The sequence below is a fragment of the Oenanthe melanoleuca genome, chromosome 1 (assembly GCF_029582105.1).
Source record: "Oenanthe melanoleuca isolate GR-GAL-2019-014 chromosome 1, OMel1.0, whole genome shotgun sequence".
Taxonomy (NCBI): Eukaryota; Metazoa; Chordata; class Aves; order Passeriformes; family Muscicapidae; genus Oenanthe; species Oenanthe melanoleuca.
Window position 1 is genome coordinate 87,804,969 of NC_079333.1, and position 26,512 is coordinate 87,831,480.

A 26,512-nucleotide genomic window follows, 5' to 3' on the forward strand; every position below is an offset into this window, starting at 1 on the left:
GCAGTGAGGTCCTTCATATAAACGTTTCAAGCAATAAGCAAAAGACACCAGCATAAAACCAGAAATCTTTATGGATTGCAAATGCTCTTCTAAACAAACAGGCCAGATTCGTGAATACCTGAATGATTGTACAGCTCTTGTACTGCTTATTTTTAAGCTGCATTTCACTTACTCTACCAGCTATGTATTTTGTTAATAATATGTAGAAAATCCAACCACTACCACTAAGGTATTTCCATAGAGCTGGCACTCAGCTTACAAACCAGTATGGTTTCAGTACAAAATATAAAAATGTGCTTATCCCAAATAAAAAAAAAAAAAAAACCCAAAAAAAAGAAAGTAAAGGACCTGTTACTACACTGACCAAGTCGAAAGAAAAAAAGACCATTCAGAGCTACAAATTAACATCTGTCAGTTAAAAAAACCCTCAAGAAGTATCATCCTTAACAGGATATACACTTTTTAGAATGACTTATTTGTATGTGTACTGAATTGACAATAGAGCCTTCCACCAGGTATAACTGAAGTTTCAGGAGTTCCCTCAGAAGTTGTTAAAATACCACATTAAAGAGACAAGGAACAGCAAGAAAACATCTAAGAAAAGCAGGCTGTGATACAACAAGCATTTGTTAAGAAAAAGCTCAGAAGTGCATTAGTTCTGGTGAGAGATATATGAGCAACAGCTCTTACGAGATGTAGACCCCATTCTGTAACTATGGGCTGTCCATATACTGTCATAGTCAGAGTCTTCTGAGAGGTCTGAAGGCTCCAAACGAGAAAGACTACTGCGACGACCCAAGGAGTCTAGACTTGATTGGTCATCATCAGCCAAGACGTGATTATGCATCAGGTCAGTGCCTTGCCATGCTAAGGATGTATAGGTGAAATGAAATGGTGGATGTGGATAGGCAGAGGTGGGATGAGGAGGAGAACGTAAGGAATAGCCACAACCAAACACATGAAATAAAAGCAAAAAGGTGATGGGAAGAGAAGGAAAAGAGAAAATATTGTTAAAAAGGCACCAACGTTGGGTTTTTAAATTTTTTTTAATTTTTTTTTTTTCAAATTTGTTTGGTGTTTAGGTATAAATTACACTCAGCACATAATAATGTTTGAACGGTTACAATACAATTTTGAAGTGGCTTTTAAGTTTCTAGGCAGTCTCAGGTGAGAATTTTGAGTAACAAAATATTGTTTGAAAGTAGAATTTTTTTGAAGAGGAAGTCAGGTTCTTTTGAAATACAAAGTCAGTTTTGGTTTGGGGAGGATTTGACTGGGCACAGAGCAGTAAACAAACACAGTAAGCCAGCATGATCCAGCACCAATGTGAAAAGCAACAGCCCCTTCCCCATCACATATCTGTACCTCATCCTTTCCCTCCCTTGTAATGACACAGTCTTTTGTACAGCTGCTTCATGAGCCAGGTCAGGAAACAGCTTCAGATGAAAAAATCTTTTGTAGGGTTAGTTTTTTATAGCAGGTAATTTTCCCACCAGCTCACAACACAGTCAACAGAAGTGCTTGTGTCACCACTGTGAAGAGGAAAATGAAGGGGGAAAAAGAAAAGCAAAGGTTCTCATGCAGAGCAGGGCTGCTGATTGCTAAATCAGCAGTAACATCTTACACCCATTGAAGGAGGTTGTCAAAGTACATTTTTTTCTGTGCCATACCCCTTGTTATTTATTAAACCATGTGGTAAATTAACTCACAGAAAAACATGGCCAAGAGCCTAACAGGGACAGAACCTAGCCCATTCTGACCCCTCACACACCTCTTCCTACACACCTGAGTCCATTCTCTTATTAAATACTTCCAGATCTCTAGGACAGTAGGTCAAACATAGTGAGGACAGTTTAATTTTTCAAGGACTGAAGTAATGTAAGTGGCCATGTTATGAGTTACCATACACTTGACATTGCAGAGGATTTTAAGTCTTCATTTGAAGCAGGAATGTAAAATAAGCTCAGTGTTCAAAAAGCATGAGAAAGTCAGACTCTGCCCTTTCATTTCCATCTATCTATCTATCTATCCATCCATCCAAATTAAGTCCCATTTCTTTCCCACCCAAACAACTGATAAAAAGCTGCTCTGCTACCTCTAATGCCACACCTTACCAGTCTGCACTGGTGCCATAGGTCTGCTGAACTGACACTGCCAAAAGCAGCAGATTAAAGTGCAGGTAGGGGAATTGCCCAGTGAGTGCTGTGAGGGACAGGCAGAATATTAACAGGGAGGTAAGGATGGAATATGTAAAAAACCAGCATACTTCACAGATGACAGGCAGCTCTCATTCTGTTATTCTATACTGACTATTGCTTCAACAGAAGCAATTCCAGCTTTATTGGTTTTTTCTCCATTTCCAATTCTAGTTTAAAAATGGACCTTCTGAAACCTAGTCTTAGGTGACAACACTACACTTTCCAAAAAAAGCAGCTGCATGCCTAACCAATAAAAAATTGTTTCTTGCTGCAATTAAGAGCAAATAAAAGCTGCTGACTTCTGATGTATGCAATGATACCCACAGCACTATGTATATTTCTTAAATATACATAGACACAAAAAATAGGCAAGCAAAAAAAAATTGTATCCACTTCATATCTGCACACACACAAAGTATTGTGCAAGTGCAAATGTTTTCCCAACCATTTCTTGTCACGTTTTCCTTGGAAATAACGGATCACAGTTGAGGTGTTTAAACAGCAATCATCTCATTTGATTTTGTTTGGAACAACAGTATATCTTCAGAACTTTGAGCTCATTCATTCCCTTTACCCAGTTAAACATACTACTGTAATGACTGTAGGGCTATAAAAAAGACTAGCATTAATAAAAAAATAATAGTAGAAGCTGATTTCATGATCTTGGAGATCTATAGTTCATTAAGCCAGAAAAATTAAAATTAAGACTTTTGTGGTTACTTGAGAAGCTTTTTTTGCAGTCCAATATAAACTGCCATATTCCCATTGTAAGTTACATAGGAATACAAAGTAGCTGTGTTTTTTCCAAGGTGGCAATAGCAAATGAACATGTATTAGCAAAATTCAAGAACTAAGCCTGCAATTGCATTTTAAGACTTCAACTGTCAGCATGAAGTGCTTTTGCTTGGAAGCAAAACAGGCCTAGAGCACTGTAAGCAGCAGTAAAAGTGATTCATATTGAAAATTTAAATAGCTTTAGAGGACAAGAAGTTATGATGTCCAGTCTTCTAGTTCCAGCAAAACCAGCCAAGTACTTCAAGATCGTTATACTGTGTTCCAAGGATCTCCAAATTAAATTTGTATTCAACAGTGCAAAAAGGAACAAACGCAACAGCATTTTCTCCTTCCTTGTGTAAATGGAACACATGCTGGTGGACTCCCCTGCTTTGAGCAATGTTTTACTTACAATACAGAGGAACTCCACATGGCAACCTTGATTTGGATTAAATGAAGTAGGACCCCAGAGGCACGTTACAGGTTTTCAATATGCTAGGTATTGATCTGAGAAACTAAAAATGGCTTTAAGCAACACACATCTGAGAACAATTTCTCCTGAAATTATGAGATGGGATTAAAATTTGTAATTAATATTAAAAACAAATAGTGGCAATGAAATTAAAGAAATTTTTATAGGTCTAAGTTACTTTTCCATGGAAAAAATCTTTGTTGAACAGAACACAACAAAAATACAGTCCTCCAAAATTACAATGACCTCTTCATTCCTCCTACTTACCAGCTTCTTGAAATTTATCCAAAAGCATACTGATTAGCTGTTATATTCAGTTTAGATATCTCTTTTTCATTGGTGAAACTTTAGCACAATTTTAAACCATGACGAGTGGTCACATTTCGGTTTTTGTTGCTTTGGATTTTTTTCAAAATACTGAAAAAATGATAGTTTCTAACCATTGTCCTTGGCATCCAATACATAAACACATGGCACTGATGCTAAACCAGAAACAAGTTATTTTCAGGTCCAAGTTGCTATTTGCAAAGGCTTGAGAATATACAGCACTCTTTTGCAAACTATCTTATTTGTGTTTTAGTTAGCCATTTCTACCCATTTCAGTACTTTCTAACTTACTTGAATTTAGTGTTTGACGTGTTTTGGCACTTGTGCAATATGCTTCAATTACTTTAAGAATCTGAGCATCTTCTTCTAAAGCAGCTGTACCTAGAATCAATGGGAAAAATTGAATTTTAAACATGGCCATTTTCTTAATATAGAAAAGCCTTTACAAGTCAGTACAGTTTGAGTCCAAAGTCCAGCCTAATCAACCCTTTAAAGTTATTTTAATCATACCATTTTAAGAATCAAACTTCAATGAACAAAAGTAACAGTTTAAAAAGACAAACACTATTTTGAAATGCTTAGAAAAAAATGCAATTCAGGGTAACCACCCACATATTCAAAAAATTTTCTGAGCATCTCACGATGTACAGAATGTATTTTGAAGTGTAAAGATTCTGATTCTAATGCAGTCATTTTACTGAAAAACCTTATATACTCAAGTTATTATATAAATATACAATTCAATATGCATACTATTCCATTATTTAATCAAAGAAATCAAGAAACAGAATACTAATTCACAGAAAGCATCTTGAAACCTTTTTGCATTTGTGCATATGTGTATATATATAAAATCAGACTTACCCCTTTCAACAGCACACAATTGAAAATAAAACTCAGAATTAACAGCATTATTTCAGTCCATCATGCAGAAGGAAGGACACTACTATCATGTAAATATACCTGTGAAAAGTGACTACTCTAAACTACTCAGATTTCAACATAGAAACAGCAATACTGAACAAGTTTAACTATTCAAGCTTAACATGGCAACATTTTCCAAACGGTAAAGCTCACTGGGTGACTCAGTGAAAATACTGTCAAATTGTTCACTCAGTGTGAAATTCCAGTCAGAAATCTAGATGTGCCTCTACCATTATTAGTTTAGATGAAACCAGAAGTCTGTGTGCAAGGCAAGACAATTTGTTGTCTTGCATTTTACCTCTTTTCCTCCATGAATAACTAGGTTTGAAGATTTCCTGCTACATGAATCTGAGCAGCCTTCAATAACAAAATGCAGTTGTATTTTCTGCCAGCCAATGCATCCTGTTGGGTTTTGTGATTTATTATTACCAGAACAAAGCCAACTTTCCAAACATTCTTTGGGACCAGCTAGCTACTGCAGAAATTATCTTGACCCAATATAATTTTCCTACAGTTGAAGAGAGCAGGAACTCCAAAGTATGGGTTATCCCTCTTTCAAGGCAGGAAAACAATTGGATTCTGTAGTTAGAATGCAGCACCATATTATTACAGTAGCAGGACAAATACTACACTTGTGAAATAGCATTTTGAGGGCACTCAATTGAAACATCTCCATTGTTATGTCTGTTGAAATGCCAATCTGACACAGCAGCTCTCAAAACATAGCCCACAAATCCTCTGGATTCCTGAGGAGGGAAGTAACAAAGCCCAGACCACTCTCTCAATATGCTTTCAGTTCAATGGAAGTGGGAAACTTTCACAGTTCCACAAACAAGTTGAGAAAGTCGAAGGAACACTAACTGAAGCTTCTATTTACTGATTAGGGAAGATGAATACCAAGAATCTGTAAGAAACACTCTTTGACTAAAAGCTACCAAAAATACCTTTCTATAAAAGTTCTAGAATCAGGAGTAGAACAATGTATTTACAAGCTACAGACCTCTTCTTTCCTCCAAGTAAGAACCCTTAACTCCTCCCATGGAGTTCTCTAATGATTGCTAAACCTGCAAGTTGCTTCACCATCATCATTACAACTATTGAATCTCCATTCTTCAACACCTCAAATGATACTGTATTACAGTACTTCCATTTTTCCAATCTTCCTGTAAGGATAAAATATCCTGAACTACAATATCCACCTGCATATCCATAAATAGAGAAATCACTCTACTCACAACCTTGACCTTTGCCATATGAAATTCACAGAACATTCAGAAGGACTAACACCTCAGACAAACCAAGAGCACCCTGAGGAAAAGTTTTTTCTCTCTAACTCTATATAAGCCTGTGAGAGACAACTGCCACAATAACACACCTCATGCACTGAACCCTCATAGCACAGACTATCTTAAAAAGCCCATAAACAAAGGACAGACACAGAGAAGCAAAAGCTACAGCCAAAGCTGTCCTATAAAGCACCCTGTCTTTTATTGATACAAATAATCAGATTATTCATTCACACGAATTTCTAAGGAAGAATTACAGCAACACTGGCAACTAAGTGAATACTGTGTTTGCTTGATAACAGTAATGCTCCCTCCTTCAAATTATCCCAACATCCAGATTTTGACCTCTCTCTTTCTGTATATTACTCAGTCTCTCTCACACCACTGTTTTTCTTCAGAAAAGGCTTCAGGCAGCCTAAGTATCTGCAATTTATTCACATACAGACACGTGCAAGTGACTTTATTTACAGGAGATAAGAGAAAACTGTTGGATCCTAGAAGGAATGATTGTGGAAGCAACTTGTCTTCAAATCAGCAGCAATAACCAGCTTTCCAACACCTAGGACAACAGAAGCTCCTACAAAAACTAACTTAGGAACATAGCTACAAAGTATTCTGCAAAATTAGTTCAGTATCTTCACCTTGTTCTTTACAGTACTAAAAGACAGGTTTACCTAACTAAACTTCACATGGCTGTCCAGTTAACCTCCCTTCCTTCCATAACAAACAGAAGCAGGAACTTCACAAGCAGACATCCCCTGCAGCAATCAGTACAGCACTACAAAGCAACTAATGCCAACATTGCATAAGATGAATACAACAAATTTTCCTCTGGAGATACCTATCCCTCTCCACTGACATGAGAGAGGAAACCAGGTGACTTGCTATCACTGTACATCTAACTCTTACAGAACTTAAACTGATGTTAATTCCACCCTTTGTATTATGCAGGTATTTAAGTCTCTCTTACTTTTTCTCAGTGCAAACTCTTCATCTGATGGTTTCCGCTCTGGCTTGCGTTTGGGAAGCAGCTTTTTCATGGTTTTAGGGCTTTTACTGAGATCCTGTATAGGAAAAATTAAAAAAATTAGCTCCTAGACAGTATTTCAAGAATTTAACTTCTAAGATGCATACTGGCATTACTAACTAAAAACCTTTTAACAGCACCAATATTCAGATTAGTAATATTTTTTGCCAAGTTCAATTTGCCTGAATTGGCTGATTTCCTCTCTACCCTTCCTCCAGCTATACACACAGCCAAGTATTTTACTGTTCTATTAACAGAAATATACATAAAACCTGTTGCAAAGGCATTCAGCCTGATTGGGAGCTAGAGTGAAGAGGCAGGAATACATTAGCAGGTCCTTTTCCTGAACAGTTGAAGAGAACTCATTTCACTTGTCTACTGGGAAGCAAGTAAAAAAGGACTTAACAAGGAAACTTGGCAGGTATTGTATGCTTCAAAGCCACATTTTTTAAAAGTTTAGGTTTGCTTTAACACAGGTCTACAGGAATAACACAACAAATAAACAAAAACTACAAACAAACAACAAACCCAGCAGGATTTCTGCTCAAAATATGGTCATGGTAATTTACAGGAACAATACTAAGTTTCAGGAACAAAAGGAAGATGCTGGTCTATCCTTTACCTTGAGGATACAATACATCCTCTGTGAAAATACAGAACAAGAAACTAAAAAGGTGACTGAGCAGGACCTATCGAAGGTGATCAAGATAGGTTTTGAACATTGTTTGCTAAACACTATAAAGATAAGTCAAATTTTAATACACTGGAGAAATTAGTGACCTACACATGAAAACAAAAGGATTTTAAGTTCAATTACAAAATAAGCATCCAGTACAGCCTAGTATAAGAACCTCTTACAGCAGCTTAGTCTCAATACAAATCTTGCACTGCAGATCAACCCTCACTTTTTTCCATTGTTGAGATTTACAAAACTAAAGGAAACTCACATACACACACACCACAAAAAGATTTACAGCTTCCTGCTGAAGGCCTGGCACCCTGTTTTTTGCCTTGGCTGCTGCACCTCACCTCTTTGTAGCAGAGAGCTGCCGAGGGCCGCAGGGGAGGCGCGGGCCGCAGGCAGCTCAGGCTCCAGGGCTTGGGCGTCTTGGGGGGCTCCAGCGGCCCCCAGTTTATCGTGGTGTGTGGAGTCCCATGATGGGATGGATGAGGGAGAGTGTGGTAGGCAGGAGTCAGTGGTATTGGCTTGCTGTCTGAATGCTTGCTGGAGGGAGTCACTGGGTGGGAAGGAAGCTGTCAAACGTGATGAGAAAGGAAAGAAAGCATATTATCATAGCTGAGACACTGTCATCAAGGACTGGTGAAATAATCCCACTTGCTATAGCATTTCCATTTATTACAGCTGGCCTTTGAAAAATTGTACACTGAAATATTTCTTGGAAAAAAGGAGCTTAAATTTTTTTTTATTTTCTACCACAGACAGAGCACCAACTAACAGCTACAAGCAGCCCTGCTCCCACTTCTCTCACCACTAAGGGTGGAGTTAAATTTAGAATCATTCATATCCAACAATTCAAATGCAGAACCAAAAGAAATTACTGTTTCTCCACAGCCTGTCAAGTACATCACCAATTACAACCTACTATTCTAAGTATACTTAAAAGAGGGCGGTGTGTGCACTTGGTCAAAACAGAAAAAGTAATGATAATGAACTTTTTTTCACCCCATTAAATTGTTACACTGACTTTTAGGCATTCTATTCTTCACACAATTAAAAACAGAATTATCTTTTTACCTATTAGCCTACAGTGACAAAATTCAGTTCTTATTACTAATGGGTAAAAAAAGCTTTCAATGGTGTTATATTTGCCAGACAACCTAATTCTGCTCATTCACTTGAGTCCAGAAGCTCTTTCTTACCGTGTGAGATGGCACAGAGTGAGGTTTAATGGTGGGATTCCCAACAGTTGTGACTTTGGTTTGCTTCTGCAGGTGATCCACCCATTCATGCAAATCTTGTTGGTTGTTACAAGATACTAATATCCTTTCAATCATATTTCCTAGGTGATAGATACCAGAAAGACATAGGAAAGGAAAAAAGAACAGTTTAGTCGATCTGGCATGATTGAAAAAGACACTAATTTCCTAAAACATTATACCCTCTCAATACTAAGCAAAAATTTAAATCATATTTTCAGTTCAACAGCATCCCACTTTTCCAGGTTGTAACACACATCACCTCCATGTGTTTATTCTTAGGTAGCACAGGAGTTCTACTTTTCCCCCTAGCTCTAGTAATTCAGCACAACCTTAAATGACAAGAGTGGGAGATAGGCCCATCTACCAGCCTTATGCTTCTCCATCTTTCCCAGTAAAGCCAGCACATAACCCTAAAATGTCATTCTTGAGTCTGTACACTACAACACAGGAAAAGTTATAAAATAAAAGTTCACCAGTCTTCTCTCAGAAGAAGGCATAAAATTAAAGCTAAGGCAAAAGTCACTCAGGAATGTAATCTCAATCAAAGATAACTTTCATTCCTGCACTTAACACCATTTAACCCATGACATTCCCCTTGAGGTCAGCTTCATAGCTCTTATTGCAAAAATACCATTTTTTTCCTCAACATAAACAATTTCTTCCCCTGTGACTCACAGCATTGATATCATACTTGAGATAGTTAAAATTAGTTTATTTAAATGCAACCTGCTCTGAGGTAGAACTGACCCAGGAAATGAATGAAGATATGAAACTCCAGCATGGGGACCCTGCACTTTCCTTTAAATTGTCTCAGGACAATGAATGACTAAACAGATAGAAATTACCCAATATAAGCATAATAGCAACAATCATTAACATCAGAAATGCTAAAGGAGCATCTCATTTTCTCAGGAAAGAAGTGGAAAAATTTAAGAAGAAAACTCTTGCTCAAAGCTCTTCCCAAGCCTCTCGAATTCCTATTTTTTCAGTAAATAGTGTACTTTGAACTGCTTCATCACAAAAGATCTTCTCCAAGGCTACTGCCTCCATTCACTAAGATACAGAAATTCCTGGATGAATCCCATGCTTTCTAGTACCTCCAAGGACATCCACTTCACCAGGCACCCTGTGCCAATGCTTGGTCACCCTCACAATGAAAAAGGTTTTTTTCTCTGATCAGAGTGAGCATTTGATGTTTGAAACAGTATATCCTGGAATAACTAGTAAATAAAAATACTAATGGGCAATACCTGATATTTCAAATGCATTTTTATGGTTTTCACTGTCTTCTAGCTTTGTAATAGTCATTCCCGTCATAGGCAGTTTTCCCTTAAAACAAAAACAAAACAAAAAAAAAGATGGTAACCTTGACATTAAATACAAAACACATGAAAACACTACCAATTAAAGAAAATACTAACTTTATAAGGTCTGAAAAATGACATTTATAGTAAAATGGCACATATATCCCGATGGGTTTAAAAATATTTAAAAATCCATACAGATATCTCACAATGGGAGTTTTTCATATGCCCAACTTCTACAAATGACATCTGTGATGCCAGTAAGTCTACCTGATACCTGTTCAGGCTACAAAATCCATACAAATACAAGAGTGATCATTGCTCAGTCTCAGGTTCTTGAAATTGAGACCTTCAGGATCATCTATTTTACATGACTGGAAGCAATAGTGACTCTTCTTTAAACAGATTTGTTTGCAAACTGTTTGATTAGCTCCCAGAATAAGGTCTGTAGAACAAGTACATTTATAAAGCAGTATTTCACTAAATAAATGCATCAGTTATTTACTGAAGATTTATTTCTCTAATAATGCCACTACTAAATTCCCTCATGGAAATACTTTGGGGAGGGGAGGGAGGGGAAGAAAATGGTGAACACCTTCAAATTTGTAAATTTTCTTCAGAAGAACATACTAATTTTGCAGAAGGTCCCATTTTAAACTCAGTCAAGCAGTAAAAAAAAAAAAAAAAAAGCCAGTTTAGGATAACGTTTTGGCCCTTTAAAAACACAGAAGAATAAATAAAATGGAGAATTTTTGGGATGAAAGGCTTTACCGAAAATGAAACTTCAATAAAAGTTCTTTAAGACAGATCCTGTATTCTCCTGCACAGAAACACTATTCAGCAAATACTGGCAAAAGCACAAATACTATGTACTGTGGAATTTTGGCTCTATCAGAGCAAAAAGAATGAAAACCAACTTTATGTTTTCCTCTTTCCTAAAGACAGCAGAATGGACAAAGGTTTCTTAGAAGCCTGAAAACAAAAAAATCACTTGGTATTCTGTAGGCACAGAGCATGCTCAGGAACCAAAATACCAAAGAGAAAGGAGTTCTCTTGTGGCAACTTCCCCACTGAAGGAAAGATGGTGGTCATGCACACTACCCAATGCAGCTAAAATTTGTTCTTTTCCCTTTTTCCCATGTTTGCTGGCTCATGAATAACACAGCATACAACCACAAGAGCAGTGTGCAAGAATTGCTGGCACAGGTGGCGAGGCAATACAGGGGTAGACTGGTGACAGATCACCTGAACACAGCAAGAAAAGTACAAAGTCAGCAATACAGAGACCTGAAGTGAACTTATGGATCACTTATATTTCCCTTCTTTTAACAAACAATTGTGTAGCCCTCCTAAGAAGTATGGTCCTTGCTCCTTGTGACTTCAGCTTACCACTGCTAGAAGTTCTTCCCCATTAGCTCATGTGGTAGATTATCAGCATTATCAACCAGAAAATCTGAATTCTGACAACAGTTGGGCTATTCAGGAATACAGGGAAGGTGTTATGTTGGATGATGCCTGCAGTGGCATAGTTTCCCTGAGAATGACTGAGGGAACTGCATCATCATCTGCCCACATCCATCCCAGTTCTGAGATGGGAACCTTGGAAAAAATACCTAGCAGGCCCATGGAATGCACTCTAGACATGGGCTCTGAGCAACTGTCTTAGACACAAACAGTGATGAAGTAATTTCACCTTGCTGTGAACAGGTAGTCATTAAAATCTGAGACATCCTCAACGGTGGGACTATCACACATGAGACTAAGGGGAAATTAAGAGTTTTGCTTTCAAGAGATGGTTGGATAGTGAACACTAAGAGAGGGCTGTGGCCATTCTCAGTAGAAGCTGAAGACAAATCACAGAAAATTGCTTATTTATTGAGCAATGCTGTGCACCTAGGAGATAAAGTGGATGGGAAGAAGAAATACAAGTGATAGGAGAGGGGAAATAAGGCTTGATGGACTGTTTAATTTCATGTTACTTGTTAAGATACTAAATTTCCAGTCAGCTGCCTTTGTAACCAGTAGAGAAGAATCTATCATCACCAGAAATTCTGAATCTGCCACCTGGAACACAGAACTAACTTGCCTTTTCTAGTATATTTTTCACCAACACTGGCACAAAGTTAAACTTGACTGTCCACTTGAATCACCTAATGCAGCAGCATTTCAGACAAATCCACCTACAATCGTGGCAGGTAAAGTATGAATCCAAACAAATTTTGGAATTTAATCGCTCTTAATTAAAAAAGAAAAAAAGTCAATTTGTGACTGATCATGGTTGATCACACAGGAACACCAAATAACCAACCTTCACCATTCCTCTGAAGCAGGCAAATCACTGCACAGGAGAAAGGAATTAACTATCCAAGTGTCTGTTTTACAGAAGCATTTCTAGTAGGTGAAATCTGACATCTTTTAGAACTTTGTTGCAGTTTTCCCCTGTCTTTTGGTATTTTACTGTGATGCCCCAAGCCTGCACAGCATTACTTGAACATTTATAAGACTTTGGAAGTCATGGATTGCACATTCACCTCTCTCAGGAGTCTTTAACAATATATACCCAAGATGCAAGTGCTTCTCTGAAACAGACACTTGAATGGCTCTAGAATAGCCTAGAGCTACAGGGGAGCCAAACAAATGGCACTGCTGCACTACAGCAGTTGTTCCACCTCTGGAAAAGGCCTGTGGGGCAACAGGCACAAGTACCCAGCCAGGAAACTTGGGAGAGAGCTCAAAAACTGTGTCTACTGGCTGTGAGCAGAGGATTTGAGAAGTGGAACACCTGGTGCTAAGGTCCCTAGGGTCACACTGCATGCATTTCAGGTGGTGCTACACTGGGGAGTCCAAGGCTGGGGCCAGGGACTGAATGTCAGTCCATGTACTTGATCTTTTCCCATAGTAAGAGTATATCAATAATAAATTTGGAGCATGCCTTCCACTTCAGAGGGAATCTAGTTTGTCAGCCCCAAAACAACTCCTACTCTGTGACTCAGTGCTCATTAAAGAGAAAAAACTAAAAGATGAATTTTTAAAATGTGCCACTGATTCCAAGATAAATCACTAATGTGGATGCATCTAAACAAGCTGATGCTAACAGCCTGATTCACACTAACAAAAGCTTGAGGGGGCTGTGCAATTTTGTTAAGTCTCAAGCACCAGATAAAGAGCACTAACAAACCTATGCTGCAACACTGGTTTCCCACAAAGATCTAAAAAGCTACCAATACTTCCTCTCATCAGCTAACTACTAACAAGGTCAAAAAACCATTGTTTCCTTGGTGAGACAACTCTCCTTTTACACAGCTACAAGGAAAATCAAACCCTGGGCTTATAGGCCAGAATTCTATAAGACAGATGACCACTTCTTATTGCAGTTAATAACTTTTATCTTTATAAATGTAGAAGTTTAATAACCCTCCCAAGTTTCCTATGAAATATCATTTGGAAAGAATACAACCCCCAACACATTTTTACACATATGTAAATGTATTACTTTACCTGATAGATAAACCCACTCATTCTTGGGCTGGCAGACAACATAAGCAAAATGTTAGGGAAGAGAAGAAGATACCTTTCATTCTTTTCCTTGTTAAAAGAAGAAAATGAAAAAGTAAATACACCATCACAAGTCCACTCTCCCATTTTTCTATTTCTAAAAGCTATCAACATTACAACTGGATGATTACTCCACAAATATTTGCTCAATGTAAAACTATCTCTCCATTGTATTCAGAAAAAAATTCAAAAGGAAAAAAAGGAAAAAGAAGACAGAATTACTTCTTTTCCATTTGAAAAGTGCTACTAAAACATGCCTATACTTTTTCCAGGAGAGTACAGCCTTGTATTTTAAAACAGGAATTTTTACAGTCTGGGTAAAATACTTGTTTAATATGATAACAACTGTTTGGCCAATTTCAGTAAAACCAAAATTACGTACTGGAGCTATTTCTTCCTATAATTTAGATAGATACTGTTACAGTTGTATCAAGACAGTGGTCTCTCAAATTGGAGATCAGATTTTTAAACACTGGATTATGCCCAGCAGTAGAAAAAGCAAAGGAATAATTACTATAGTCACAACAACAGCACTCATTACTTTTAATTTTCTGGTTCTGTGTCTAAGTTATCCACTGTGGTTTTGTTTTGGGGTATTTTTATGGAAGGAGGAATGAATTTACTCTGAATCTACTGCTATAGACAACAAAAGGGAAAAGCATTAAAGTCTAATATTTTAATGGCAAAGTAAGTGTATCAACTGACAAAGCCTAATTTCAAGCATCTTGGCAAAATTACAAGTCCTAAGCAAGTTTTAATGTTTTTAACTAAACATTTGCAAGTGTCTGTATCATTTTTAGAAAGGCAAAACCAAACCCAGCTGCTGTTGCACAAATGAAGCTGTCCTGTATCTCGCCAAAAAGCTAAAATGCTAAACTGAAACTTCTAAAAGTCCATTATACCTGACATTTTACTTCATGATGAGAGTGGGGGATGGTGATTTGTTTTGCTGGCTTCAAAAAAAGACATGACTGCAGAAGATGCACTATCAGTTCTACTGAATCTTATTTATTTACTTGAACACCTAATAAAATATCTGAGAGGAAAAATATCAAGTGACTAACTTTCAAATATTCAGTTGCATAAACATTTTTCTTTTTCTTTGTATTTATGGAACTCGTTGTTCTAAGGGGGGAAATGGACTGAATGAGGTTGCAAATCAAAAACCCTCAGGTTCAAAGCCTCATTGATTTTTCAGGAGAACAACAAGCAATAAAAACATGTCAGTAACCTGTATAATGTTGCCTGTTAGTGCTTGCTTTTAAGATTATTTTAACATCATTTCTGGCAGGACAAGTTTTTCTTTATGTTTTATTTGCTTCTTTGGTAAAAAAAAAAAATATCAACCCAGTTTGTCACTTTTACCTTTCTAATGTATCATCTTACTCTATTTCTCAAAGAGCATTTGGTACTCAAGCTTGTATTTCAAAATTTATTACTTGATCAATGTGCCCATAACAGCCAAAAAAAAAGTGTGTCTCTGAACACATTACAACATAGAAGTTTAAACCTTTTGCTATTTAAAACACACCATAATAACTGCTATGCACAATGCTCCTGTAACAACACACGGAAAATCTTGTTGAATAATGCACTTTGAAAAAAAGCCCTGCAAAAATCATCTTACAATTTTTATAACTGCTGTATTCAGTCACTTTTCAGTAAATTTTACAGATGAGACCATCTGTCTTCAAGGATTTTTATTTCAGGTTTTGTAAAAAATGCCTTAAATCAACAGAGAAATACTTAAGCTTAGACTACCATCTCTGAATCACTCTCTTTATTTCTGTTATATAATGATTATAACGTATTTTTATTCAAAATTGGAAGTGACAGTAAAGATGAGAAGGACATTACCTCACTTCCAGCACACTGAATCATGACTTGGGACATGTAAATCACATTGCCAAGTGTTTTGATATCCTCTCCCTCCCAACAACGAATAGCTTCTGTCAGTATTTGCAGTTCAAGTTCTTTCCGTTTCCGTACTTCTTGACATTGTGCCTGACAAACAGAGGGAAAAACCTCATTTCTATAAATTCCACCAATTTGGAATGGGTTAAGGGCAGAAATACCACTACAGTTGTATTTACTGCTGCTGTACAAGGAGACAGCACACTACTTGAAGCATTCACATTTAGATGGCTATTACCAATATTTTTTATAAACTAGTTTTACTAAATTAAATATTATGGCTTTTTCATACATTGACTTCAGTTACCATTCCAAATTCAGTCATAGCTCTGTTACTCAATTTTCTCTTTCCTTTATACTTCAAATTTTGGTATGACTAACCAAAAATGGACATGCTCAGCAGCAAAGAGTAACATAGCTGTCAGAAATACACATCTATACAACAAAGCATCATCTTTCAGTAAATAGAGACATGCCACCTGTGCAAACCATGAGTGTTTATAACCTTGTGTTTCTACTTTTAAGTAACTCCAACCTGCTCTACTTTTATTCATTTGAATTTTTCTCAACAGAATTGTTTCCTCTTGTTTGTATTGCACCCAACAGGATGTAATCCACAAACCTCCTCTGAACAATGATAACACAATCTCTGATTTAAAAAATAAAAAGGCGTCAGGTTATCCTCAGCACACATTCCAAATAGGAAGCACAACACATGAAGTTTCGTGAGACTAAATTAATCATTGCTTGCTGAAGTTGAGGAATATTTTTTCATATTCTTTTGTAAAGACAGTAGCAGACAGCTTATCTGTTGAAATTAGCCTCCTGTTCCAATTATTACTACAAGTTTTGCATCTTCACTAGCACTTTCCTCTTCAACCTCTCTCAAATCCAACACCATTCCCTGAGATGGAATGCACATAAAATAAAAATCAGAACATGCACTCATTTGTAAAGAAGCCCTTCTTCAGGACACTAGTCATGCAAGCACTAGTAGAAAGGGAGAGGAAGTATGATGAGAGGGCAGACAAAGGTGCAGAATACTTTGCACAACTCTTACACCAATAGTCTACTTACTACAACTCCCCAGCAAATTACCATCTTCACCTCTGCCCACATACAGCATTGATACCCAGGCTTTTAAAAATTTATGAAAAAGCTTCATTTTTTTAAGCATTAGAGGGAGATACAATTAGAAAACATTCTACTGAAAATATATAATCTATTCTTTCATCACTCTTACAGAAAGATTTTTGAAGGCAGTCATGGACTTCTGAATATCTGGACGATCCGGATGATAATCCTAAAAAACAATGGAGAAAACATAAATAAAAACTTCAGTTCTATCAAAATTAATTTTCAAAAGTGTTACAGGCTTAACTAAAAACAAATAAACAATTCTGCAAAATTGGAGTTGTAGACTGATTTGGTCTCTTCATGGCCTTCCTATATTAAACATTGGTGGGTCTGCCTCATAGTAAAACTGCATCTACTTAGCACAATCCTAGTTATACTTAAAATAGAGCCAAAGAAGTTTTACAAGACCTAGTGGATAAGAGATTTTGAAATCCCAAGAGGAAAGTATTTACAGAGTTTTGTCTGACAGGTTTCCTTTGTCACAAAGATGATTCCATACAGGCTAACTAGCACATTCTGCTGTCACTGGCTGACAAACTAATCTGTGTGACAAGACCCTCACAATTTCTATTTCTCTCTTTTTTCCCCCCCACCTCCAAATATCTACCCTATGAAATGTAAAGGGGAAAAGAGTAGATCCTCAAACACCTTCTCATCCTGTGAAGATCACTTTTGGACAGTGTTCACTAGAAGTCAGAGGGACTCTTTAGCCAATGTGTTTGGCATGCTGAGGTGAAAAGCAGCACTCCCTTCACAAGATAAAATGGTCTCAAATAGTGTGCAGTAGACACATTCAATGTCAAGTCAACTAGAGACTCAGGTAAGACTATTGTAGGAATTAACTTCTCTGAATAGTTTTACTTTAAATGTTTAGCTTTTACTACACTGACTTTTACATAAAGCACTGCAGCCTGTAGTTTAAAGGCTGACAGAAGAGCAAACAAATGCAATTTTGGGTCCCATCATGTTTGACATGTACCTTTAAAATAATTGTTGTCAAATCATCATTAAGCTGGAACATAAATGCTGATAAGATATACCTCCATGTGCCTTTCAAGTTCTTTGAGTAACGTGGGGTATTTATCCAGACGCATAAAAGGTTTGCTGAGGCCCGTGGTCAGTACAAGGATCCCAGGACTGTTTGCACCTTTCATCTCCATGAATTCTCCTAGTTCCTCACTGTGTACACAAGACATTTAAGCAAATTAGGATTAAATTATCAAAACAAATAAATTACATTGGATTCATGATTCAGTCTTTCATCTGCAATGAAGTATGCCAATATAACAGGAGGCCAAATAAAAATGAATCCATGTACAACTTAAGAGCTGTGACCAGTTTGTGTATTGAATAAAATACAGGAACATAGCAATGTGCAGACTTGGAGTCCAACTAGATCACACCCACTGTTCTGGACAACCAGTGCTCAAAGACAGTTCCTAAATCTTGCACCATTCAAGCAACAGTTACAGAATAAAGCTGTATTTTATTACTCAGCTCTTTATTCTAGTAAAATTACATATGACCCTAGAGGTGGTTTACACAAGTAATACACAAGCAGCAGTCAAATGTTTTATATAAAATTTAAAAATAGGTATTTTTATGTTGTCAGAAACTAATGAGAAGTCAGAATATTTCAGAAGCTTTTTCTCTCCCACACTTACATATTTAACGACCTCATCACACATCCAAGGTGTTAATGCCAAAAAAATTACCAACATCCATACAAATGGTAGAAATAATCACAGTGCAGTCTATTCTCTAATGAGCTAGGGTTTCCTTAAGTGTGGACTTATACAACACACTTCTCACAGCAAAGCCACTAAGAAATCCATTTCCATATATCATGGATTGCTGCTTCCCCTCTCCAGATATTTGTTGATATTTAAGTAATTCAGAACTGGCCAGCCCTTCAACTTTTACAGCAAGTCAGTTAAAACATCTAATCTGAGAAATTCAGCTCCCTTTGCTATCAAGGAAACAAAATTGCTACATCTTCTGCTTATAATGCAGAGATTTTAGAGGACTATGGTGGAGGAGTTATCAAGAGTTTTAAGTCACCAGGAACAAAAGAAGCCCTCTCCATTCGGAATGGAAGATATGGCAGTATCTGGGCTGATTGCCAGGCTTCATAAAATACAAGTTGCCAAAGAACATAGAATTCTAAAAGCAAAATTCTAAATAAAAGAAATACACAAAGTCATTTATTAAAAATGTAACATCTTACTGCATTCAAGACACACACACACACTTCTTCCCATTTCAGAACAAGTGACACTGCATATTAGTGCCATTTGTCCAAATAGATAAAGACAACACAACAAGAACACAAATATGGTGCCTAGGGGCGTGGCTTAGTGGTGGACTTAGCAGTGCTGGGTTAACAGTTGGATTCTATCCTGAAGTCTTTTTCAACCTAAATGATTTTACAGTTCTATGAACTGTGACCTTCCCATATATAAGTGTTCTACCCACCATCCCACCTGGATCATTCACCTCCCAGATACCAGTTTCCCCCAGTTCACACAAAAGAAGGTACTTTTCCATACAGTTTACTCCTAGTTTACTTGTCTTCAGATTAGTTAATTGGAATTAACTTACACTACTTTGCTTATGCATATCCAGCACAGTTTCTGAATTGTCAGGTCCAGCATCATTTTGCATCACCCCTTTCAAAAGCTTTCTGTCCCCACACTAAGGAGGCCCAGGCTCCCCTTAGTGTATGTATTTGTGCCATTTTAGCTGCATTTAACTACAGAGTGGAGAAAGAGGGTGAGAGGATTTCTCAACATCTGCTGTGCATTTTAAAGATGCAAAGAGAAGGGCTGGGCACACTTGGGAAAGACCTTGCATTGTTCTTAAGCAGGATGTATCAGCAACTCCAGGCTTTCTAAATCAGCTTGTGACACAAACAGGTTTTAGCTAAAATTGAAACACCTTGAAAAACTTGCTACAATATCTTGCATGAATGGTTATAATAATACAACACAGATGAATCCGAGGACTTTGATCTTAAATTTAAAATTAAGTAAAGCTGGCCAGTTCTGAACACCTAGAGTCTGAAGACCTACTTTGCCTAACACTTGCTTAATCACAGCCAGCCCTTGTTTAGCAAAAAAATCACACCACTTCAGAACCTGACAGCTGACTGCAGTGGCACCCTGAACAAGACTAAAGATTCTGATTTGTAACTAAACTTGGGTTTATCAGTGTTTATGGTGTTATCAGCTACTTTGAGGTCAAGTATTCAGGTAATTCACGGAAATTCAGGACGCATGGCTACAGTGTGGGCACCTCCTCTCCTCCTGACTCAGTTAAAAGGAAAGAAACTGCTTCCAGTAAGTAATAAAGGTATGACACCCACTTTACACAGGAAGCTTTACCAAAGTTCACGCCGTCTGTGGAAGGAAGTCAATGGTTTTAAATTTCAATTCCCTGTGCATATGGCACTGATCACATGGCAAGTCCTTGCTTTTTTCTTTTATCCATTTGTTGCACCTGTAATCACTTCCATCCATTTCAGCATCATAAACTAGCAGGTTACACACAGTACTTGATAATTCATCATACTTCATCTTATTAAAGACATTTCCTACAAGAACCAAGAGGAAGTAGCTGTTTAAACTCATTCTTTCCATTTTGTTTGCTTCAGTCCGACAGAGCCCCCGCTGCCTCATTGTACCAACTCTGCCCTTTTACAGTATCTACTACTCTCCTCCATTTTGGGCAGCACAATCCATAAGTGTATTACACAGATTCTCTTTCATCCCTATGTAGCTGCATTTTCCACAGGACGTGCCAATCTCAAATACCACAGGCCACTCAATTTAACACTGTTCTGAACTGTCCTTATTTTTGCCCTTGGATTGCTAAGGGCCAAAACCCCACATTCCTAATTACTTCAGCCATCTCCATACTGTTGGGTGCATACAAGTACATTATACAAATAATATTTGTCAAGCTATCCACCCAGACAATGCTTGCACTTGCCCATCCCCATTTTTTTTATTTTAATGCTTTTAGTGTAGGAGAAACTGGTTACCATTTCGCCCATATTCACATTTCTAATTTTCATTATCATTGTTCCATTTCTCCAACTTCAGCATTACACAAGAGGTGTGAAAAAACAGGGGAAAATTCACTACAGCTTGAATTAAAATTGACTTCCTGGAAAGCTGGTATTATCTTGTTTTCACTCTCTACTCTGCAATCCCTTTAACCAAACATATTCTGTGCTTATGCCATTCTCTGCTCTAGTGACACTTAGTGTTGATCATCACTTTTTTTTACTTTATCACAATATAGGAATCTATAGAGCAAGTTTAAACCTCAGCTCACTTGAAACCCTGAAAAACAGGCTTAGCAATGGCATCATCAGGAAGCCTTTAACAGGGAGCAGTGTTAATAGGTGCAATTAAAACTGAATGATGTAGTTTTCCTCCCAACATTCCCAGGAGGACAATGTTTTCTTTCATACACTTTATGCTTCCCTCTGACAAGTTTTGACATGCCTGCTTGCTCAAGCTCTAGTCTGAACACAAGCACACATTTCTTTAATGCAATAATACCCAAAATTCTGTCTGAGCAGTTCCATCACGCAGACCACCTCAGCATTCTGGTCATGGCACCTGGCACCTCTGCAGCTTTGTGGACATAAAATATCCATCAAAATGTGGATGCAACTTTTGCTCAATTTGTGTGTCTCTCATCTAGTCACAAAAGACAAATGACAGTACAGGACATAATGGAAGGGTTTACTTTCAAAAACATGTGAGCAGGTTAAAATACTGTTTGAACATAACAACAGCTCACAACTGTTTTTTAATTAATTGCAACATTAAAAAGAGTCTGTGTCAGCTGCTTTGCCAAAGACAATGGCTCTTTCATGTCATAATTTCAATTGATGCCTGTAAGTACCACAGTCTCTTTGGCTGTATATGCTAAATGAAACTCCAGCTAACAGCTAAGAGTATGCTTTAATAAAAAGCTATCATTTAGCTGAACAGGAAAATCTTTTGAACAGTTAAATCAGCAACTCAGTCACAACTGCCTAAGCAAGTAGCTTTTCAGAAAGAGGCAGATGAGACTTTAATTCACTACTTGCGTCACTTGACACAATAAAATGCACAGAAGCATACATAAGTGCTGTGCTTCATTTATTCTGAAATCTCAAGCTGAAAAGTTCTCCCCACTCCAGACTAGAGTTAGTTCACAGCTTGAGAGATTTTAAAGGTCACCATGAAAAGTGTCTTTAAGCCCTAATAATATATTCAAATCTTTCTCAGTACAGCTGCCTCAAAAGCTGCAAATCACACTGAAAGAGAGAAGAACACAAAGTTCAGATGTGCCTACAAGTTACAGAAGGAAAAAAAAAAAAGGCCATTGAACCTTGAGGAAAGCAGATCCAGGATCTAAAAATGCATACATTTAAAATCACAACTTACACTTCTGAAGGAGGTCTCTGTTTGCCATAGATGGAGCACGAGCTGTCGCTGCTGAGGGGTCTGAGGACTGCACACAGGCACCGCATTCTGAGAGCGTTGTGACACAGCCCAGCTCAGCTCAGCACCCCTCAGCTGCAGCTTCTCATTTCCTAGGGCTAAACTTCCCAGGCAAGCTCCTCTCCCAGGGACTGCTGCTCAGCGTATGACATCAGCCTGCACACTTGCAGGCTCAGGGAATCCACCAAAGTGGGGAAGGCACAAAGAGTTTTCTGACTCAAGCTGATCTGTATTCATGCTCCAGTTACTCAGAGTAATTGTGATGTTCCAGCTCCACAAATTTTATCCAGACTGCTAGGTCTGTGATGCAAGTGTAGAATATGTTTGGGACATGTTATCTAAGCAAATAGAAGAATCTAGCAAAATTAATGTTTCAACAAGTAAAGATTTGTGAATACCTTCCATGCTGCTGAGAACTGGCTTGATATTTGCCACTTTGCAAAAAAAAAAAAGCAGGGGTGTGTCAGTAATTTTCAACTGCCTTTTCATCAAATTTAATTTTCTTCTGGTAAGATTTTTCTTCTGTCTGTTTTAAAATATATTGCTGTTTAAACAAAGCAAAAAAGTTTAACACTCCACTCTACCTCTCCTGATGCTGGTTACATTGGGTCTGTACTGTCCATATTTCCTCAAAAGAATTTTTTGTCTACTGACCAGTGGGGCCTGTTGCATATGCTTTTTTAAATTATGTTATCCAACCTTCAGTAAATCCTATACACAAATATCTTTCATCTTCTAATTTTTGGGCACAGTCCATAGGAAGTCCCAGTCCTAGCTTCTGCCTGCTCTTTTGTTTTTTTTTTGCTAGACTTTCTTGTTGAACTGAACTTTGTTGCTTGTGATCTTTCCCAGCTAGGTAACATTTCACATTCCTGGCACTCCTTATCCTGCTGCAATTACCCATTTCTGTACTTTGTATCCAACTGGGTTTGTTAATCTGCAGGAAATTCACTATTTCACGCCTTAGGTTGCTCACTCTGTTCCCTACTGGAAGGCAAGCATATGTTTATGATCAGAAGCAGATACAGGAAAAGTGCTAGTTTGACTAAACTCTACACCCTCAAGGCAGTACTAGTCTCACCAGCAAGCAAAATTAACTCCTAAAATAAGACCATATATAGGAACACCTACCTGTAGACCTGAACTGGGACCTTCAAGCAAAACTGTAAATAGTGGAACCAACCCTGATACAATGAAACCAAAAAGCTGGGACTATTGTGGAATAAAGTAGGTAAAATAGGGAAGGTATACAATGGCACTACAATGAGAACAGATCATGCAAAACTCTGAGCTCTGCCAGAGCACCACCCAACCGTACCCAGAAAACTCCACCTCTTCAGCTCTAGCCAGCAGCTTAAGAAACAATTACAAGATACAATGACAGATCTGAGGAAAAATTACTTAATCCTTTAAAAACCTTGATTCATTAAGCAGAAGGAATTTAAACTCTGGAAAAAAGTATGCAATAGCTCCAAAACAACTCCTGAGACAAAAAGATACCTATCAAATTTGAAGACAGTATAAAAATGGAGACATTATGTTATACACCAACTTTAACACCTGGACAGAACTTTTAAAGCCACAACTGGAACCAATAAAAGAATCTGTTCCCAAACTTAACAGAAAGATTTTGTTGTCACTGTGATTATTAGAGGCAAATAGACCTTCAGAAATACAGCTCTGGAATCTGAACTCATGTATGGGCTGCATTAGGCTCTATTTCCATTTATTCATGTTCACATACACTTATGTGACTTTAACAGTCTTTTAATAGTCTGACTATTAATAATTTAATTTAATGAAATTAAAGATGTTTGTGGCTTTGAAGATTTGAACATGATAAACATCTTATTCTTTAAGTAATGTAACTGACCCCCTTTGGCCCAGACTGTGTATCTAAATAAACATGCACATACATGGACATACATGCATACACAAACCAAACCCTTATTCTGTATTAATTCAATAAAAGCCCCCAGGTTGCTGCTGCATGTGATCAAGAAACAAATGACAAAAGAAAGTGGAATCAGATTTGCAGTCATACTGGATGGCATTTAAAAGAAAGGAAAAAAAAAAAAAAGACAGCCACATTACAATGAAATGCTCCTTTTAAATCTCCAACTCCATCCTTAGGACTGCTATTTAGAATCTACTTCACAAGAATGTTATTCAAAGAAAGCTTTTATCTAGAAGTGCACAATAATTCTGAGCACATTAATATCATGTTTTACCTATATGTACACACAGAGCCTTTACAAGGTGTCAACACCATTTCAACAGTTCTTACAACACTGCTTGAAGAGCACCCTTGATAGCTCAGAAAATTACATATGAAACTCCCATGTGCAATGCTCCACCAAACCAGGCAACTGCTTACAATTTCAATGTAAGTGATCCAATCACTCTGAAGAAAGAATACAGTTAATGCTTCAGCCAATTTCCTTAAAGCACTTTTTTAGCCAGTGACAGTAAAAAAAATAATAGAAGTAGTATATTTCATAATTTTTTAAAAAAATCTTCATCTAGAGCAATTATCTTGATGCTTTTGTTGGTATGAGTTTCCAAAAAAACTAGTAGCCTAATCAACTGAGAAGAATATACTAATTTTGTGATAGAAGAATTTGATATTTACTAGGTCTTTTTATAAAAAGGCTTTCAGAGGTACAGTTATTGTAAATGTGTTCAGTTTATGAACTGCACAGAGCTCATGACAAGAAATAATCTTCTGTATACAATAAGAATTTGTGTTCCAAATCAAACTGCTCCAGAGAATTCCCTTCTCTAAAATGCTACTGAATAAAACAGATGCTACAAACATGACATTAAAGCCCAAGTTTTCCACATACACTTATTTCATTGCCCTATTTTTGCTAGTATTAAAATACATGGGTTTGGACCCTCTTCTAAAATTGTACTGACAAAACAGCCAACTAATATTGCCTTTTCTTAAAAACCTTAAACCTTGGTACCCAGTATAAACTGCACTATAATTGTTTCATGGTTACTACAATTATGGCTATCCTCAAACTTCACAGCAATTTTTAAATTAAGATATATAGGGGATTTTTTATACACTAAAATAATTTCAGCTAAACAGACAAAGAGACAGTTCTGAATATTTTACATTTCTTCATGCCTCCAACCAGTCTGTTATTTCTCTCTTTCCCTCTGGCTTTGAAACAATGTAGTTAAAAGTTTTCTGGCATTCTGAGAGGAAGAGATTCAGAACTGCTTAAAGCCACTTTCTGATTTTTTCATGGCAGCTGTCTCAAGCAGAATATTTAGTCAGGCCACTTGCTACCTACAGTAATTTTGAACAACAAATATTAAGGTATTAGAATAATAAAACTGGGGTAATTAGAAAGAATAGAATGCAATTCTGTTGACTCATGCCTAGTAACACAATAGCACTAAACAGAAAACTGTCTATCTCATACAAACAAACTTCCACAACCAAATTACCAACTCCTCTATGATACTTATATTGTCTCCACCAGGATTTAATGTCAAGCTGCTTCTAGAGACCTGAAGCTGAATTTTCTTAGGATATCTTACACAAAAAGATACATGAAAGAGAAGAAATGCTTCTTTTCTCCATTTGCAGAACAAAGAGCTTTCCTCCCTCACGTTTCTATCACCATTTCTTTGAGTTCTGAGATATCACAGATATCCCCGAATCTAAAGAAATGTAGATGATCACTTTGCTCTCACATGCCATCTTCCATCTATAGGTAAAATCCCAGACTTCTGGGAAAGAGCATAAAGACTCAAACAAAGAAAAGAATTCCAAGCCCAAGAGCATTAAAAGCCATTTACAGAAAGAAGAGGGTCACTTTAAAGAAAGCAAACACACAGGGATTTCATCAGAGAGGCTTAAAAATATTTTTGTCTTGCTGCATTTTAATGACAAAAACGTACCTTCTTTCTGCCTATACTGTAATGTGAATTTGCAACTTGATTTTTCCAGCTGGGGTTGAAATATAGTTACATGTATTAATAACATAAGTGAAAGTTCAGAGTATTTGGTAGCTAAAAGGTTTTTTGTCTTCATAATACTATGAGTAAAGCTCACAAACATGCCACAACATTGCTGTTAAAACAAAATTTGAGCTCCTTAAAGAAACTAAGACTATAGGGAAAAAATCTATTGTG

The 26,512-nt window shown here is 37.2% G+C and overlaps 1 protein-coding gene across 5 annotated transcripts in view; it reads right to left on the reverse strand.

The window, feature by feature from the left end:
• The window catches only part of ARHGEF7 (Rho guanine nucleotide exchange factor 7), a 111,494-nt gene that overhangs the window by 13,381 nt on the left and 71,601 nt on the right, over positions 1-26,512 (reverse strand). For 4 of the 5 annotated variants that reach the window (XM_056488544.1, XM_056488572.1, XM_056488563.1 and 1 more), the window contains 9 exons: positions 17,900-18,038; positions 16,966-17,025; positions 15,666-15,812; positions 13,752-13,838; positions 10,200-10,278; positions 8,890-9,029; positions 8,038-8,262; positions 6,952-7,045; positions 4,063-4,152 (listed from right to left, as the gene is read on the reverse strand). In XM_056488544.1, the coding sequence (XP_056344519.1) occupies positions 4,063-4,152; positions 6,952-7,045; positions 8,038-8,262; positions 8,890-9,029; positions 10,200-10,278; positions 13,752-13,838; positions 15,666-15,812; positions 16,966-17,025; positions 17,900-18,038 (1,061 nt within the window). Of the gene's footprint in view, positions 1-690; positions 868-4,062; positions 4,153-6,951; positions 7,046-8,037; positions 8,263-8,889; positions 9,030-10,199; positions 10,279-13,751; positions 13,839-15,665; positions 15,813-16,965; positions 17,026-17,899; positions 18,039-26,512 lie in introns of all 5 variants that reach the window. The other variant, XM_056488536.1, reaches the window with a different exon arrangement.